Source organism: Lepidothrix coronata, unplaced genomic scaffold (genome assembly GCF_001604755.1).
Source record: "Lepidothrix coronata isolate B3197 unplaced genomic scaffold, Lepidothrix_coronata-1.0 Scaffold7, whole genome shotgun sequence".
Lineage (NCBI taxonomy): Eukaryota > Metazoa > Chordata > Aves > Passeriformes > Pipridae > Lepidothrix > Lepidothrix coronata.
The window spans coordinates 5,426,210-5,444,746 of NW_016690187.1; the positions used below are offsets into that span (position 1 = coordinate 5,426,210).

The 18,537-nt window shown below is 36.4% G+C and overlaps 1 protein-coding gene across 1 annotated transcript in view; it reads right to left on the bottom strand.

Annotated features, from left to right (window-relative positions):
• NBEAL1 (neurobeachin like 1) overlaps positions 1–18,537 on the bottom strand; it is an 81,303-nt gene that overhangs the window by 12,121 nt on the left and 50,645 nt on the right. The window contains exons 26-46 of the mRNA XM_017834161.1: positions 18,349–18,503; positions 17,845–17,998; positions 16,279–16,407; positions 15,673–15,978; positions 15,413–15,562; positions 14,284–14,441; positions 12,575–12,699; positions 11,624–11,750; positions 10,403–10,551; positions 9,355–9,488; positions 8,521–8,622; positions 7,276–7,371; positions 7,042–7,166; positions 5,794–5,934; positions 5,567–5,697; positions 4,238–4,347; positions 3,545–3,662; positions 2,811–2,908; positions 2,402–2,518; positions 1,789–1,878; positions 523–632 (exon numbers count right to left, since the gene is read on the bottom strand). Of these exons, the coding sequence (XP_017689650.1) occupies positions 523–632; positions 1,789–1,878; positions 2,402–2,518; positions 2,811–2,908; positions 3,545–3,662; positions 4,238–4,347; positions 5,567–5,697; positions 5,794–5,934; positions 7,042–7,166; positions 7,276–7,371; positions 8,521–8,622; positions 9,355–9,488; positions 10,403–10,551; positions 11,624–11,750; positions 12,575–12,699; positions 14,284–14,441; positions 15,413–15,562; positions 15,673–15,978; positions 16,279–16,407; positions 17,845–17,998; positions 18,349–18,503 (2,825 nt within the window). The remainder of the gene's footprint in view (positions 1–522; positions 633–1,788; positions 1,879–2,401; positions 2,519–2,810; positions 2,909–3,544; positions 3,663–4,237; positions 4,348–5,566; positions 5,698–5,793; positions 5,935–7,041; positions 7,167–7,275; positions 7,372–8,520; positions 8,623–9,354; positions 9,489–10,402; positions 10,552–11,623; positions 11,751–12,574; positions 12,700–14,283; positions 14,442–15,412; positions 15,563–15,672; positions 15,979–16,278; positions 16,408–17,844; positions 17,999–18,348; positions 18,504–18,537) is intronic.

Here is an 18,537-nt window from a genome sequence, read left to right on the forward strand (position 1 = left end):
CTATGTATTTTGCACTTCCTCTATCCTTGAAAATCCGCTACAAACTCCATCTATAAAGGAGGCTATACCTATGGCAAAACTCTCACTGCCATCAGCAGAGCAGAAGCGAAATTTTACATTAGATATTTTCAGTCTTTTATGCAATTTGATAACTCATGTCCTTACTCAGTACTGTAACATCAAAGAGAAAAAGGAATATTCTAAAACCAAAAACCCCAAACCACCAGACATTGTGTAATAAAGTATGAAGACCGCCCATCTTGGATTTCAAGATGAGTTTTTATGATTGACAATTAGAAAAAAATTGGAAGTAGCTCTAAGAACAATGAAGCTTCAAATGACACATAACTCTTTACTAGAATGCCGTTACAGACTAGGTGTAGTATTACTGAATATCAGAAGATGAACTCCTAGGTGAAAACTCAGACAATGGAAACAGAACAATCGATTGATTGTTGAACAATTGCTGTATTCCATTAGTTTAGATGTATTCATCTGCACCCCTCCTCATAATTTGCTTACTTGGGATTTGTCACTGTGGTATCTCTGATGAATGTAAAATAGTTGGAGATATTTTTATCATAAGGTAGCCAACCATGAGTTCCAATAATGCAGTTCAGACTTGCTGTTACCTAAAAAAGTTTGATTAAAAAAAAAAAGAAAGGTGAAACTGAGAGGTATATTTTCTGATTGCCTTCATGGTAATAGAGCTTGCATAAAATCCAGTAGAGGCTTCTTGAAAATTTACCACAAAGGAAAAACCACATGTAACTCTCCCCCAACAAACAAACAAGTAAAAACTCCAGTTCAGATGAGTTAATCCACATGTGGTACATAGTACCAAGCTAGAATAGTGTATGTTCTAGATAGGTCAGAGAAGCTGGGGTGGAGGGACAGGCAGGAGACAAAAATGAAAAATCTCAGCTGACCAACCCCTCTCAAACATTTGATTACAATCCAGTCATTTAATTTAAGCTGCTGCTTCTTCTCTTCTTTGAATAGTAATCATTAGCAGTTAACACATTAACAGAGGAAGTTTCAAAAACATTATACTACAGTTCCATTTCTGAGGAAATAACAAAAGAATCTAAATATGTAAGGTATTTTCATCAGATATTTATAAAAAACACAATCATAATTTTAGATGTGTCCAAATTCCAAATAACATGCATGTACCATATTAAGCCAGGACAATAATTTTGACCTACAAAATAGGAATATTGGAAAAGAATATTTTTTCCTGCAAAAAATGTTATTGCAGTGGGACCAATATCTAGGCCACATATATACAGATGTAAATACAAAAACACTGTCCTCGTTATTTGATCATCTGCCATAGTACCAGAACCTGTATTAGTGCATTAGTTAGTTTAAGCAACAGTGCAGGTCTTTGGAGTGTGTATGCAACACATATGGTATATTTTATATATGGGTTGGAAAGCAATGATAAAGACACCATTAATAACTCAATCCTGTAATTTTAAATCTAGGCTGCATCGCACTAGGAAATTGGTTGCTACATGGAAGTGAATCAAGTGGGCAACTTACAATATGCCTCACTACAACTTACAGTCATGTCTCATCAGCTCTTTAATGCCATTCAAGAAATCAGCCTCGCTTCTCCTTTGGAAGATAAATGTTTAACTTATAGCTGACATTCATTATAGGTTAAAGGAACACATCTGAACAGGAACAATTAAGTGTTTCTCTACACACTGTATGAAAAAAACCCCAAACCTCCATCTGACTGACTGCAGTATAATAACAGTATTGACACATGCAACTCACCAAGATCTCTGGGCTTCCCTGAGAAATAAAGGAACGTGACTGATTCCTGGGAACAACAGCTTTGACAATGGGCACACCATCACTAATTCCCTAAAGAAAAAAAAAAAGACATGCTTTTGATCTGATTATATCCAAGAGCAAAAGGACAACTCTAGAAACTGTGAAGAGTCAGATCCAAAGCCTCTGGATTCAGTGTCAGACCTGTACAGTACTCTAAGACACTGGTACACACACACTGAGTTCATGTAGGTATGCTTTGTCCCAAACACTGGAAACGAAACCCTGGCTCTGCCTCAAATCAGTGAGTTCAGCTACCAAGTTCAGTGAGTCCTCCGACACCACCAGTGACGTCTTGAGCTTTCTTGGTGTGGTGACTAATTTAATATTTAAACAACACCCACACAAGCATCCAGCAGATACATATTTATGGGATTCAACCTCTATGAAGCTAACTAAAAAGACAGAGCTCATTTTATACACATTGCATTGTAAAATATTTTCTTTAAATAGGAAGCAAGTTTATTTTCATCTAGGTTGTGACCTTTTGTTTTGAGTACATCAGAAGTTTCAACTAGACTTTAAATAACTTCAAGTAACACATTAACACATCTACCTCTATGAAGAATGACTTCAGTTCAGTGAGGTGTTGGAAGAGATTCAGAGTAGAGGTATCACTTTTAGTTAGTCTTTGCACTACCTCTTCAGCTGACAGCCTTTGTGGATGGGGCTCCTAGGAAGCAATATTTGAAGGAGTAACAAATTAGACTAATTTATTAATTTGTTCAATACACGAGATACTCAGAATCTTAATGGGAAAACAGTCTTTTATGTATCTAATTTCCCTTCTTTAAGTAAATTTATTTTGAAAATGGGTTATTTACAAATGTTAATGTAACACAGATTTAACATTCCTAAAATTACAAGTAATTATCTTACAAAGCATTATTTTTTCACAAGTCCTTTGTAACTCAGTTGTATTTCAACCACAAAGGTCTGGTTGAGTGGGAACAATAAAGCATTACCTTCAACAGCTGACAGGGAGTTTGCCCAAAATTGTTTATCATCCCTTCTAAAGCTTTCCTTTCTTTTTCATCTGTTAAAGCATCCAAATCCACAGCCCCTGTATCACAACCAGAATGATAAAGAGTAGAAAGATGGAAAAAACCCACAATCCAAACAACTTATTGATAACCAATATGGTCAACTAATGTTGCAAAACTTAATTTATTTGCAGCATTATCATCCTTTACCCCAGGAAAGCCCCCAAACAATGCATCCATTTAAAATATAAGCATATCCGTAAGCAAAAGAATTCCAGCCTTTTTTCTTACAAATGAATTTAATATACTTCAGGCAAGAAACAAATAGCACAGAAAACTCACCCAAGATTTAACTTCGAAATTAACAGATTAACATTTGTCTTCAGTATTAGTTCTTTATAAGGAACTTGCCTTAAACTCCTAAACCACAAGAAACCTCTTCCTGTCAATGCTTTTAAGCAAGCAAATAAGAAACTAACAAAAAACCCCAATAACTTTTAGAAAGAAAAGACAAGCAACTGTAACAGCCCTCCTTTAAAAAAAACTGTACCGGTTATTTGATGGTAAATTACAAGTTATGCTGCCATATTTCATCTATAAATCTGTTGCCTTACCATATGCTACTGCATGGTATGTTCACAAATCAAGTGTTTTCTGTCTAATACTGAAAACTCACAAGTCTGATGACAATGACAAGAGAGCATACTGCTTTGTACCTTCGTAAGTACAATAATAGAACACATTAAGCGCCTCCACTGCAGCTGGTCCCCTCTGCTTGTAGCCAAAAATCAAATCTATCCATTCATGAAGATGAGCAGAAACATACTCAGATTCCTAGAAGGAAAAGATGCTCTTGTAAGAATAAGAGAAGTACTGCTCCCATCTTGAAGTATTTACTGTTTTCTGTGGAGGAGATTTAACTACTAAACTAAGAGTATTCACACATTAGGTATTCAGTATAGGGCAGAAACATATGAACATTCATGTGTTACGGGCAGTAAGTGCCAGGTAAGAGGGAAAATTAATACAGTCATGCAGCAGATCTGGAATATTGAGACGCAGCTATGCAAGGGAAGGTAACCTGTTAGCTTCCCAATACCATACCCAATAATCTTTAAATAGCAAGGGAAGCCTAATCATCTAAAATCACCTCTTTTCTGCATTTTATCTCCTAGGGCAGCAAATGCCCAAATGATTAGTGTCTAAAATGCCCAAAAGACTAAATGCTCTTTTGAGGATTTTATCAACATACACAATGCTTTTAATGGGATGTTGTAATGATACTTTTAATGTCGAATGAGACCACAAGATTAGCTGGAATGTCATCCTAGTAATTTTACATTTAAGCCACAGTAACAATGTGCAAATGTGCTTTCTTTACAATTATGGCACATGAAACATCATCTTACCAAAGCCTTCCTGTGTTTATAAATGAAGTCTTCTGGAGAGTGGGCCCATTTGGGCAGAACAACATCATTTACCATCTCTTTTGATATTTGAAGCTGGCCTAAGTTAAAACCTAGTGAATAATTCAGAGAATTTTAAGAGTTACTACAAAATACTTCAAATATCTTGATTTCTCAATAAAGATTAAAACTCGTTCTTTTCTCAATGTAAGGGAAGAACATTGAAAAATTCTTAATGTAAATCTCCAATAACCCTCCCACTGACACAAGAGGTTAACTTCTGCTCTGAATGTTTAAAATTTCAAATGATATAGGATAACAATAATCCAAAGCATCTAAACGATTCTGAAACTGAAGTCCCACCCATAAAAGTAGCATTAATCTTTTACACATTCATCTGTAAACATTTGCTTTTGCTTTACTAGGATTAAGAGTCCAAAACATTTCAATGAGGTTATTCATAAGAAGAAAGTTACTTATAGGTTTATATGATTGTAAAAATCAAGGCTTTCAAGAAGTCTTAAATCCCACCAGCTATCGTTGAAATAACTCTAAATATTCAAATTACTTGAAAGTGGGACTTGGGTGTTTCTAATTTTTCTAATTTAGAACTCTATTAGATTGTACCTAGCAGACTAAAGCAGCAGCAGCACAAAGAGACAAATCCATTTTTAAACATAAGTAGAGAAACAATTCTCTAAACAGTAAGTGTGAATTAAAAATGGCTAGGAGCATCATGTCAGAATGCAGGATGTTGTCTTTTCAATTAGCATTCTGTATGAGTGAAACAGCCTTTTTTTTTTCCCCTGCCTCTTCTTCTGATGGGTGCTGAAACCTTACATGGCTCTGGAATCGGCGGACATAATATTGCAATGGAATATAAAAGTAACAAGCAGAAAATATGCTGGTTGCCTAGAATAAATAAAAAACCTCAAATGTTTGAAGATGTCCATACTCTATCACCCAATGAACCCAGTAAAAAGAATACTAATTAATCTCTATTAACTTTTGCTGACTACTTAATCAATATTAACTATTACTAAATTTTTCAAACATCCAAATAAGAATCCCTGATATTTTACATCAGGTAAACAACACTATTCTTAACCATCCTTAAGCCCATATTCTGAATTTTAAACATTTAGGTTACTACTTAACACAACTGGTGTCTTCACTAAACAGTTTGAACCCAGAATGATGATTACTATCTACAATCACACCATAAAGTCTAAATAAGAAGTGTTCCATAGCATTTACAAATGGTTTTAACAATTCTTTTCTGAAGAATGCAATAGTAGCTTTCTGTGAGAATATTCTGAGCAGTCAGTTTACCATTTTGATTCTCCAGGAACTCTGGAAAGTAGAAGAACTCTGGAATAAGTTCCTTGACATCATTGGGGTTGTCCATGAGCGCCTGCCAGGTAGCAGGAATAGAGTGAAACTGCCTGTCAGCACAGTCAAATCTGTGGATAAGAAAACTCAGGTTAGACTTAGGTCATTCCCTCTGTAAAATGACAAGGAAGAAACAGAAAGGTGCTGCTCATTTGCCCACAGCATACCTGCCACTTTGAAGTTGGATATGAAGTGTTGTGAAAGGTTCTACCCGAATGAGGTAATGCATGACACCAGCAGCATTTGAGTAATGTGTCCCATAGTGAAATTTGTCAATCATCCCAAGAGGATCCTCAAAATTCTCATATCTAAAAAAAGAAATCTTTATAAATACAACTGAGCACTACAGCTGATTTACATATGGGTTATACTTATTATAGGCAAAGATTCAAAAGAAACGATCGCAGCAATCTGTAACAGAAAAATACATTGGATTCTATCAAGCATGACGATCCCAAATCTTACTTAGAAAGTCCCTAAGCAAAAGGCTGCTAAATTATAAAAATGTACACCAGAAGAAGCCTTTGCATACCTGTTATATTCTTCCCTAGGCATTTACTATCAGCTGTCAGAAACTAGAAAAAGGGCAGACAGGACTGATTCAGCGTGACTTTATACAACAGACCACAAAACCCCACATCACTAAGCTGAACATTTACTATTGAAGATACTTGTGACAATTTCCTGAAAGATTTTAGAAATGTGTGTGTCAGGACGCAGAAGAGAGATTTATTTAACACTCATGCCCATTTCCTTTTCCACTCACAAACTCACTCTACCATGCCACCATCTGGCTGATATATTCCTCAGCATCACAAGGCTAGTAAGAGAAATTATAGTTAATCATACTGCTAAAGAACCAATTATCATTACAGTCAGGATAGAGCCTAATAATTCAAAGAAAATTCTCCATGTTCCGAGTTTTCAGAAGATTTTGGAAGATACCTGACTGCAATCTGGTATAATACCACACTCAGGACCCACTCTAGCAAAAAAGGAAAGATCACTAAACTACACTGGTGTAAGTACCTGTTATTCCTACCCACACAGGACTTACCAAAAGTCATCAAGATACATTTTATTTTAAAGACAATAATCTATGCTTGAAAAAAAGAGCAGTTTTCAATCTGCTGGGCTATTAAATTTTTTCTACAGCCTTTCAGTTTTTTATCTCCACATCTGAGAAACAATTGAAAATGTATAACAATAAGTTTTGTCCTTTCACTGCCATATAACTCAGTGCCATATAAGATAATCTGAATGCAGCAGGAACAACAAATCAACCACCTTTGCAAATGCATCCGTGATGCTATAAAACCAGCTTTAAAAATTTTACTCCAGTAACAGTGAATGTGTTAATTAGCCTGCAGGCTCAGAAAAGACAGAGAAATATAATCGAGTCTTCAAATACGTACTTGTCTTTCACAGTCTTAGCATTCTTTTCATTTACCACACCTATGGGTTTGGACAGATCCCTAAAGACTGCAGGATTATTCAAGTCCAGTTCTTCTGAAGTGTAATCTCGTAAAATCCAGGGAAACTACCAAAAAAAAAAAATCAAGATCAAATTGAGATTAAAACTACAAGTTTCAACTCAGAAAAAAATACATAGCTTTGGCAAAAATTTAAAAATTAACTTTTTAAATTACCACAGGATATTGAGCAAGGTCATTGTAAGTTCGTCCTGCCATCGTGTTCAGCTGAATAAGGTAGTCAAAGTTGGATATTTCTCTATTCACCCATTTCTGAAAAAGATAAAATGGAATTCATTATATCAAAGATACCACTAGTGCCAGTTACATGTCCTGTCAGTATCTATCTGCCAGAGGATAATACTAGCAAGTGAAAGGCACAAGATCACAAAAATGGTATGAAAGTCCAGATTCAATTTCTCACAATAAAGTTTATTTTCCCTGTGATTCAGTGATTGTGCTACCTATATTTCATTGAAAGCAGATCTCTGATTGATGACAATACTGTTTTCAATACAGGGCAGCAGACAACTAGGAGCCTCAGAATAAAAAGGGAAATGAAAACCAGAAATGAAAGAAACAAAAAGAAGGCAGGTAAACAAGTACTGAGAAAAAGGGGAACAGAACTCTGAAATCCATTAGAATTCTAAGGTCAAAATTTATTTATAAATTGTTCTCCCATTGGTTAATGGTACAGGAATTTGCAATCTAAGCAAAGGTCCTTGCACCTTTGCTCCATTATTATATTTTAAACCAAGGAACAAACATAGCTGCGTTCAGAAGGGCTCAATATTTGTCTGTAGTGGAGATGGAGACATTTCATTAGACACGATATTTTTTCAACTTAAATATATAACATGATAGTTTTTATCATTAGGAAAACAAATAAAACCCAAAGTATTTCCAATACTTTAATGTTATTTGTAAAGCTTCCTTCCTCAGAGAATGCAATAATTGTGGCATAAAGAGATGGAAGATAAAAATACATTTACCACATCAAAAAATTTATCCATGTTTATGGTAATACAGGCATTTTGACATTTTCCTTTTTTATCAATTCTCACTTAATCTTCCTGTGGGTTTTGTTGAAAGCTCCATCATGAAAAGGTAGCAGGGAAAACTATTTGCACATCTAGTGAAAGAAGTTCCAAAATGTGCACTCAAGATCATAGACTAAAAACAGAAGCAAGTCTGCTACATGTTTTCCATTCATGTTGGAATGCCCATCAATCACACCAACAGAGCCTGACTCTGTGGATTTACCTGACTGTAAACACAAAACACAACAATTCTAAAAAGATGCATGTGGAAGTTCAGGGGCCAGATGGAGGGTACAAAAGTTGGCAGTTGACATCTAAACACTGAGGGACTCCTTCAAAAAGCAGAGGAATGCCCTAGACAATTTGTGCTGAAGTCTCGCACCTGCATCAATCCCGAAGCTTTAAAAAGTTCCTGTGGAGATCTGGTCCCAGAAATATTTGGGGAACGCAGTGACAATATTCGACTGTATACTTTATTTCGTACCTGTTAGAAAACAGCATTAATAAAAAGAATATTCTGGAGACTGAAGCTGACAATTAAGTAACTTATCTGCTAATTAAAATGTGAAGTAATCAGGACACAGTTACACTTTCAAACATTTTGACCTCTTGCTACCTACAATGTTTGGACATGCATGGATGTGACATGCTTCACACCGAAACCAAAACACACAACATTTTATAAGAGCTACTCAAATTGACCTACTAGTATGTAACTGACCCTAAGTTCTGATATTTGTCTTAGTCCCCCACACAAAGAATCACTGACATTGCCTAAAGAGGAAAAAAACCCTTCACTAATCCTAAACCATGGAATATAGAAACAGCAATAATTTAAAATATTGTGCTAAAACAGAAGGTCTCCTTTGTTTTGTAATTAGTTTGCTCAATATTAATAAAAGGTGGGCTTCAAGACATTTAGATTACCACTGATGTAATTTTAGTCCAATAATTGTTCCATATGATAACAAGAGAGAAAGGAAAAAGAACAATCTTGTTTCATCCATCTTCTCACAACTAATCAGTTTCTAGATGCCAGACTGAGGTTTTCACAGACTGCAGTCTGGTTTTCCATAATGGCTATATCCAGCAAACCTTTTGCTACTAGTCTTACAGTATTATGAAAGACACCAGACTCAAATTAAATAAAATCAGTGAACGTAAACTTGATCCTTGTGTTAATTACATAAATCCAGGACATTCAGGAAACCCATACCTCCTTATTGAAGTTGAGAAAGTAGTTGGTTTGATCTGTAAGGAAGATCTCCAAAGCTGACCTCCTCAGGTTGTACCGACGCAAATGTATCTCTCGAATTTGAGAAAGGTGCCATTTGAAATCAAAACCTACCCCTAGGAAGAACACTTCTATTATTGACTTGGAATATATATAAAAACCTTTTCATATAGACATAGGGTAGTACCACTTCCAATCATCCCAGAGTTATTCCTAGAAAAGGTTAATTTTACATCTGGTTTGATTAACCATTTTTCTAGGCAAAGACTAACTTCAGCTGTTGTGTTGAGAGAAAGGAAGCAAGAAATATCTGATGGAGTGTAGAATTTGTTTCTGCTTTCTGATTAAAAACATATTATAAATGTATTCTGTTGACAAATACATTTTGTTGACAAAAGGTATGAACCAAACGCCTTTGCTTTCTTAAACAGGCTCATACAGAAGCTTTTATATTCAAATTTCCCCAAAGGCTGACATTTTGATATACTGTTTAGGAAAATTTTACTATTATTGGTCAAACATTTCACTTCACTGTTTTCACACTCAACTGTGTCTAATATATATACACATATATATTATGTTCTATATTCTATGTGTATATTCTATTAAAGTTCACTAGATTAATATAGATAATTAATGCTTATGTACTGCTACTTTTTAATCAATGCATGAGTGAAACATTATTTGTCAAGGAGAGAGGTGTCCTTTATGGAGAAAATGAGAGGTAATGACTATTTCTTAGTCAGCAATTTTTAAAGAAAAAAAATAAAAATAAATTAAAAAATTTACAGAAGCAAATTTTTTTAAAGAAATACTAGGAATAGTGAATCACTTTAAGAGTTCAACAAGTACTGTTCCAGATTCTTGATTCTGAAGGGATTAGCCAGCTCCTGACCATCAAGTGTAATATTAAAGTACAGAAAATCTTGTCTCTACAATTAGTTCGACACTCATTCTCTAAAGATCAGACTCAGCCTACCAAAAGCAGAATGCTGAACTGCACTGAAAAGGAGATATTGATCATGCTCACCTTCCTCTTTTTCAATGCTACCATCAAAGAAATAGATGTGCTGTGTAGTGATCTCCAGCCTGCCAGGTATCACATCAATTACTGTAATGAGTTCACAGTCTTCTGACAATATTAGCTTTTCTTTCTGACTTTCCTCGTCCTTGTCATCCCTGCAAAAATACCAGGAAGTATTACAGGGTTGTACAGAGTATACAGTTGTTTAGGTATTTGGTAAGAGTACAGTTCAGAAAAGAACCAAATTTGAATGGCATTAGAAGTACTACATAAATGATCAGATAAAGCTACTTCCATCAGCAGCCTTGGGTGTTTCAGACCAGACCACAAACATTTCATGGCATTGCTCTTCAGGCTTAATATTTAGCCTCAGGTACAATGGACTTAAATGTCTTTGAAGTATGAAAATGTCAGGCTGCATTTCCCTTTTTAGTTGCTAGGTGCTTAAATTCTCTGGCCCAGAGCACAGCTGAGTTCTAGTTCATGTGTCTAAAGCTATTTCCCGAGTTATTTTGCTACAGTCTATAGCAAGCATTTTATAAACTTTAAAGTACAAGAAGATGCATCAGTATCACTGAAAGAGCCGCATCTCTACTGGACTTCAACAGCACAGACACACAGAGATGCATGCACAACATCACATGTCCAGATACTGAAAAAAAGTATTTGCTATCCTCCCTCAAGCCCCCCTTTCCTCCCTACTCCTTTTTTCTTACAGTTACACAAGTGACATGAAGGAAGCACAGCAGGCCTTCTCCCTGGAGTGCTCAAATTCAAGGTACTCTCTAGCAGATTACTGCCAACCGAGCAAACTTTCACACTATGCAACTGATGATACAGTGAATGGCCACAGCAACCATGGACAAGAGCCAGTTCAAGTCTGGTCCATGTCCTTATAGGGTAGATTGCCTCTTGAGAATTACAGCCAATGTACACAGAAAAGCCTCAGCAATTCTGGAGCTTCAGCCTCAGACCAACCGTGAGCAGGATGGATCCTCACAAACCTATGCTCTGCCTTCTTTTCCCTGAGGCTTTTCATGTCCCATTGTTGACAATGATAAATCCAACAGAAACTTTTCTGCTGATCTAAACTGCCCTGGATTGGATTGTTAAGGCCAGACAAAGAAAGAGGGAAGCTCTGTATACTAATCAATTCCCAAACTTCTGTCTTGATACTTATCCCTACCACAGAAACAAATTTCAACCACTCTATTCTGCTCTACTTACAAATTGGAACTGGCTGCTGTGTCTTCATCTGGTAGTTCAAGAACATCATCTTCCAAGTCACTCACTTTGACCTGCTTCACCACCTCCAGAAGCAGAGACTCACTAGAGGGCTGTGTCTGGTGCACGCCTATCATAAATAGACATTACAGCTCAGAACATTTTTTGCTACAATGCTTTTGGAAATTTAAACTACTAAGTGTGTCTTCTATGGTTGAATGTTGGTTTTAACCAAGTAAGAAGCAACTAGACTTCTTAAATATTTTTGGGGTTATGTAGAACACTAAAAATAGCCCTTGAATTACACTGAAATACATATTGACCTGTAACAGTAGAAAGGGAAGACAAATACCTAAGAAAAATTTAATATGAATTCTGATGGGGACATTTCCAAGAAAATATATTAGAATGTTCTTTCAGACACTGCTAAAGCATGCAGATTTAATGGAAATAACACTGCATTTATTTTTTGCTTATATGGGCTTACAAGAGTGTTGGGTTTTTTTGTTTTGTTTGAGCCTTGATATCCAATGCACCCAACTTCAGAGTTACACCACTTTGGCATATTTCTGAAACAGCTTCAAATCCACACATTTTAATCATAAACACTGAAAGGTTTTGAACAAATGCTGCCTGCTTACTCTGGTCTGATTGCTTCTTTTTCTTGAAAAAAATAATCTTATGCAAGAAAGCTTGTTTTAAAACAAAGGAGTTATTTTCTTTTGTTATTGCACAATAAAAACGTACTTCAATGAAAAAGGAGAAAGTAATTCTAATCAGTAGGAACATGCTGTTTCAGGTCAAAACAGCACTATTATATTATAGGTATTACTAAAAATGAAATATAGAAAAATCAAGACTTAAGTATCTAGCATAAACTTCTTGTTAAATATGAAGAGGAAAGTGCGTATCTTTCTTTGCTAAAGACAAAGGAAATAGAAAATACAACTTTACCTAAATTATCTCTCAGGTCACTAGCATCCTGATGAGAGTTGAAGTTGTAATTCTGCACTAGTTTTAGTCTCATACGTGAAAAGTTTTCCACGTTTGAAAGTTTCCAGTGAATAGGACGTTGTTTCCTAGGAAAACAAGAATATTCATAAAAACAGTTTAAAGAAAGCAAAGACTTAAATGAATGAACTGATTACAAAAGAACATATTTAGAAGAATACTGGTCATCCACCTCAACACTGTAAAACATATAAAATTAAAATGCAGTTTTACAAATACAAAATAAATTGCTTTTATTTTGTATTGCAGCTCCAATCATCAATCTTTACTTTGCAAACAGCATTTATTTTCACAGATTCAACAAAGTTTGAAGAGGTGTTCAAGATCATCTAGTCCAACCATCAACCTGTCACCACCATAATCACCCCTAAACTATATCCCCAAGTGCCACATCCAGATGCCTCTTCAACACTTTCAGAGTGAAGTGTGACATTGGTGAGTCATCATGGTGACTTCACCACTTCCCTGGGCAATGTCTAACCACTCTTTCAGTGAAAAATCTTTTTCTAATATCTAATATGACCCTTCCCTGACACAACTTGCAGCCATTTTCTCTTGTCCTGACACTTGAGACACAGTAGAAGAGGCCGATCCACACCTCAACTACAACCTCCTTTCAGGGAGTTCTAGAGAACATTGAGGTCCCCCCTGAGCCTCCTCTTCTCCAGGCTAAACACGCTCAGCTCACTCAGCTGCTCCTCATAAGACATGTTTTCTACACCCTTCATCAACATCATTGCTTTTCTTTGGACCACATTGCAGCATCTCAATGTCCTTTTTGAAGTAAAGGGCCCAGAACTGGACACAGCACTGAAGGTGTCACCTCACCAGTGCCGAGTACAGGGGCACAATCACTTCCCTAGTCCTGCTGGCCACTCTATTGCTGATACAGGCCAGGATGCCACTGGCCTTGGCCACCTGGGCACACTGCTGGCTCATGTTCAGTCGACTGTCGACCAGCATCCCCAAGTCCCTTTTTGCTGAGCAGCTCTCAAGCCACTCTTGTCCCAGGCCTGTGGTGCTGCCTGGGGTTGTTGTGACCCAAGGGCAGGACCGGGCACCTCGCCTTGTTGAACCTCATGCGGTTGTCCTCAGCTCACTGATCCAGCCTACCCAGAGCCCTTCACAGAGTCTTCCTGTCCTCCAGCAGATCGACACTCCCACTTAACTTGGTGTCATCTGCGACCTCACCGAGGGAGCAGTCAATCCCTTTGTCCAAATCATTGATAAAGATGTTAAACAGGACCAGCCCTGTTTAACAGTATTTTCTACTGAAATACACCAAATTGTTTACACTTTCAGCTAATGAGAAAAAAACCCCAAAACATCTTTATCCAGAACTTGCCCAAAATCTAAGACATGCAAAATGTACTCTTAAATTGAAATTACTTTCATGCATAAAAAACTCAAAAGTTTTCATTTGCCATTTGGCAAGAAAATCTAGTATCCAGGTAACCAGCTCAGCATAACACTTCAGACTTTGCATTTTGATAATTAAGTGCAGAAAACATTATAAAAGATCCATTTGGTATTCACTTCACATCTCAAGAGGGGTTATCACACTCAATTTGACCTGGTTCTAACTATGTGAAACAGTCACGTGAGTAAATTCCTTGTAAGCATCATATACAGTTTAAGAACTTCACTCTTACCTTTCAGACCAAGGACCACGTTCAGAGAACAAGTAAAGCTGGGCTGCTCTCCACTGCCTCAGAGTAGCTGTGTGGTGACTACTCAGTTGCTTTAGCATACTGTTGTACCGCAGATTTTCCTGTCGAGCCTTTCTGCTGAATGGCTCCACAAAGTGCTCCTGAAAGACCATTAAAAGTAAATCTAGCACTGAAGTAACTCTGACCTTTGAAAACACAGGTTCGTGTCTTCGAAGAAATCTCATAAAATAAGAAGAAACAAAAAAAGTTTAGCAGTAAAAAATTCTGAAATTTTAAATTAATGCTTAGGAGAGAAATTTTAAAAAGCTTAGTACTAGAAGAAATAGTGCTAGACTTTGATTTAAAGATGTGAAGAAAGCATTATCAATGCTGAATCCATATGAAAGTAATTTTCATTGTCAGAAAAGTGGTCAGTACCGGAAATCCTACTATAATAGACAGGATTTTTCTTTAAATTCTAATATTCTAGGATGTGACTCACATTGTATTTTTCCTTTATCTAGTTGAATAAAACAGACCTATTACAAGCTCCTTTATTAAGAAAAAAAAAGGGAAAACAAGAGAAACCTAACTTTACTATAATATTTCCTGTAATTACCAGTTAATTCTAATGCTGAAACTGAGTCTGAACCTTATATGAAAAGGTCAGATTAGAAGCAATTTTTCCAGACATTAAATAGGAACTGTTCACTGTTTTAAATGTTTTAATTGCATTGAAATAGGGCTAAGAGGAAAAAAAAAATCAAAAAACTGACAGCTCATAATGGAGAACAGGTTTTAGAAATTCAAAACACAAATCAAAGTAAAAGAAGATGCAGTGTATAGCAGAGCATAATTCTAGGTTGCAGTACTATGAGAAAGGGCTACTGCACTGAAATAACCTTGCTTAACAGATAAGACTCTTAAATAGAGAGCAGAATTAAAAAGCATATCCTAGAAGTGTATATAGTCACACTTCCCACAAAATCTTAAAACAATTAACCTGTTCACAGTCACTTGAATTGGATCATCCTGGAATTCATTTTATCCATCTTTTAGAAGTCAACTCTTGAGACAGTTCTTCTAAGAGAACTAACTTCTAAGAGAACCTTGCACTCACTCAAAACCTTACCTGAAATTTAAGCTTACTTTCTCCTCTTTCCCGGTCTCGCTTGTGCATGTTCACCATAAATCCTTCATAACAAACTTTCCAATAAAGTGCCATCTGCTCATTATCATGTCTGAATGAGTTCTCTTCATACTGCTTCATATTTGGAATAATCTGGTTCCACCAAAGCAAAACAAAAAGCACACCACGATTTCTGAATTGGTTCCTCTGCTTTCATCACTAAAAAGAGGGGGAAAATGATAAAAAAAGAATCTAGTACTTACATATTTGTCAATATAAACTTGCCACTCATCAGAGCTGCAGTATTCTTGAAAGTCCTCAAAGAAAGAAGGGCTGCCATTGGTAGGAGGCAATGAAGGGAGATGCAGGTTCATGAAAAGAAGTTCATAAATCTTGGATACCAATGTCCGAACAAGGGGAATCAAAAATGAGTAAGTTTCTGTCTTCTCTTCAATTGATCTACTCAAAATGCCTTCCAGCTTCCCCAAGAGGTAGCATGCTTCAGGCTGGCTCTCTATTACTTTAGTCTGCAGGAGGGTGTTTAGTTTGGCTGCTGCCATAGCACAGACCTACAAAAACCAACAGCAAAAAGTGAATGCAATCCTCAAAATAGCAATTTTCAATACCTATATTTTTTACTGCCACTAGTGCCTACATAGTTCCAAACTTCTACTTCTTTGTCATGCTTCAGAGGTGCACAATGACAGGACTGTAAGCTTTCAAATGGTAAGAAATAGTAAAATATCTTCCCTATAGAAGGATAAAGGACTGCTGCCAATCTCCCCACTGGTATGAGCAGCTCTCCCCACAACAGTTACATCAAACACACCCTTAAAACTCAGTACTACTTGCAGGAATTTGGAACAAACCTGTAAGTTATCTTGTGCAATGAATCCAAGGAGCAACTGGACTTGGACCTGTGAAAGCCTAATTGCTTCTAGGCCAGCAGAGTACCAGACTGACAGGCTATCCATGAGAGTTACTAGTTCTTCCAAGAGCTATTGCAAAAACAGAAGATTTGTATAAAATTAAAATAAATAAAATACATTGTAAAAAAATAAACAATAACTCCAGTTGGAGATACAGTAATTTCAAAGACCTGAAGAAAAGCCTGTGTTCCCACTTCTAACTTAACTAAACCCAGAAAATTATCATAGAACACTGCAGTTAAACCAGTAATTTCAAGAAATTGCTGACTACAAAATTCCATCTAGCTCAGTATGTTAACTCAAGTATCTCCCCTGAATAAAGCCCAAATCAGCATATAGTATGTATGCTTACTGGTTTTCCTATAATTTAATTCCAGTAAATGACATTTCCTTAGAAAAGTTATAGACTCCACTCTAGGAGGCACTCCTTTGTGTCAGAATTTGGACACCAGGAGTGATACAAACCTTGTGAAAGGAAGTTATTCACAAGACAAATGGCAGGTTTCACTATCCAGGCATGTTTGCTTAAAACTAATGCACGCTGATACATTCTCTAATAAATCACTCAAATGTAAAATCATTCTGACTGAAAGCTATCCTGCTTAGGATATGAGGTGCTTTAAATTCTCTCCAGGGACAGTGGAAAATAATTTATGAAAGTACTGTAATTTTCAATTCAGAGTTGGCAAGAAGCACAACTTTCATTACTCCAAAGTTCAGATCTCATTTCTAATGAGATTCACAACAGAAGGTAAAGCTTTTACCAAGAAGAGACTTTTTTAAAATGAGCAATTTGAAGCTTTAAGATTAAGCTATGTGTACTCATAAGCAGGTATTTTGGAGAACAGCTTAGGAATTACTGTGTTGATGACTAACATTATACCTTTTTTTTTTCCACAAAAAAGTAGCATTAAAAAGCATTTTTGTGAGGATTTATCATGATATAATGACACTTTCCACATAGCATCTCTCCCCTTTTGCATAGAAAAATGGAAAAGCAATGACAACTCAGACTGGAGAGGAAGCAAGACCAGTGCCAGAAACTACATAAATGCTGAGACAAATTATGGGTGTTGAAACTTCAATACGGGTCAAACCCCAGAAGTGACATTTCTCAGCCTGTAGCTGAGAGCAGAGTTTTGGCTGGTCTTTTATTCAGGATACACGATGAGCATGGTGCAAAATGTGCTTAGGCTACAACTGATATTATTTCATTAGCTTCTACATTTTCCAAGTATTTCTCCAGTCTGCGAGACCTGAATTTTCAGTAAATAGTACCACTTACAGGCCTATTTAATTTGAAAAGTTAAGCATATTCCCTGTGGTAAGCATTCACACTCTTTTACTCATTATGGGGTACTCTACTCCATTCCATGATAAATCTTTACTCTGTAATATCTATGATTTAAAAACATAAGACTAGAAGGGATGACAGTATCCAAGCTGGCAACTTTTTCCTTGCTATTTCAGCCTATATATGGTACACCCATTATTCAGTTACTGTACCTTTTCTGTCCATAAACTTGAATTAATTAGTCCTTCTGCCTGCAGGAAATCTTGTACAATTAGCAAGAGCTTGAAGGCATTTTCAGCATGTGTAGGGAGAGCTTTTGAATCTCTGTTATCAGTGACTGACCATTCTAACATCTTCTCCAGCAAGCTGCAAAGAAAACAAAATCCAAATTAAGTATTACATGTTCTAAGTGTAAGTGGCTTTTAAAAAATCCAATTAAGTATTTAATTGAATCTCTTAGTCTGCAGTGACATAACTGCCACCTTCTTGATAAGCCAATGAGGTAAAAGAGATTGAGAGGCTCATGAAAACAGCGATACAGTTTTAAAACCTTATGGCCACACGACACTGCTAAAGAGGTAGTGGAATATACCTCTGACAGTATGTGAAGAGAGAGCAAAGAAAAGTACATCTTGTTAGGAAACACCCACCCCTTCCCAGCTTCACTCATGTCCCTTTGTCTGTTTACCCTTAAAAGGGATGGACTGTACACTCACCTGAGTTTTATTTCATCAGAAGGTCGCAGCAACTCATTAGACATCCCCAGTTTGGTCAGTGCAGAGAACACCTGTCCTCTCTCGATCCAAGCATCATCATCAGATTTTTCAACACCTTTCCACATTATACACAGTAAGATTTCATTATCACTCCCCTACAAAAGAAGATAAATATTTAAAGCCCTTGTA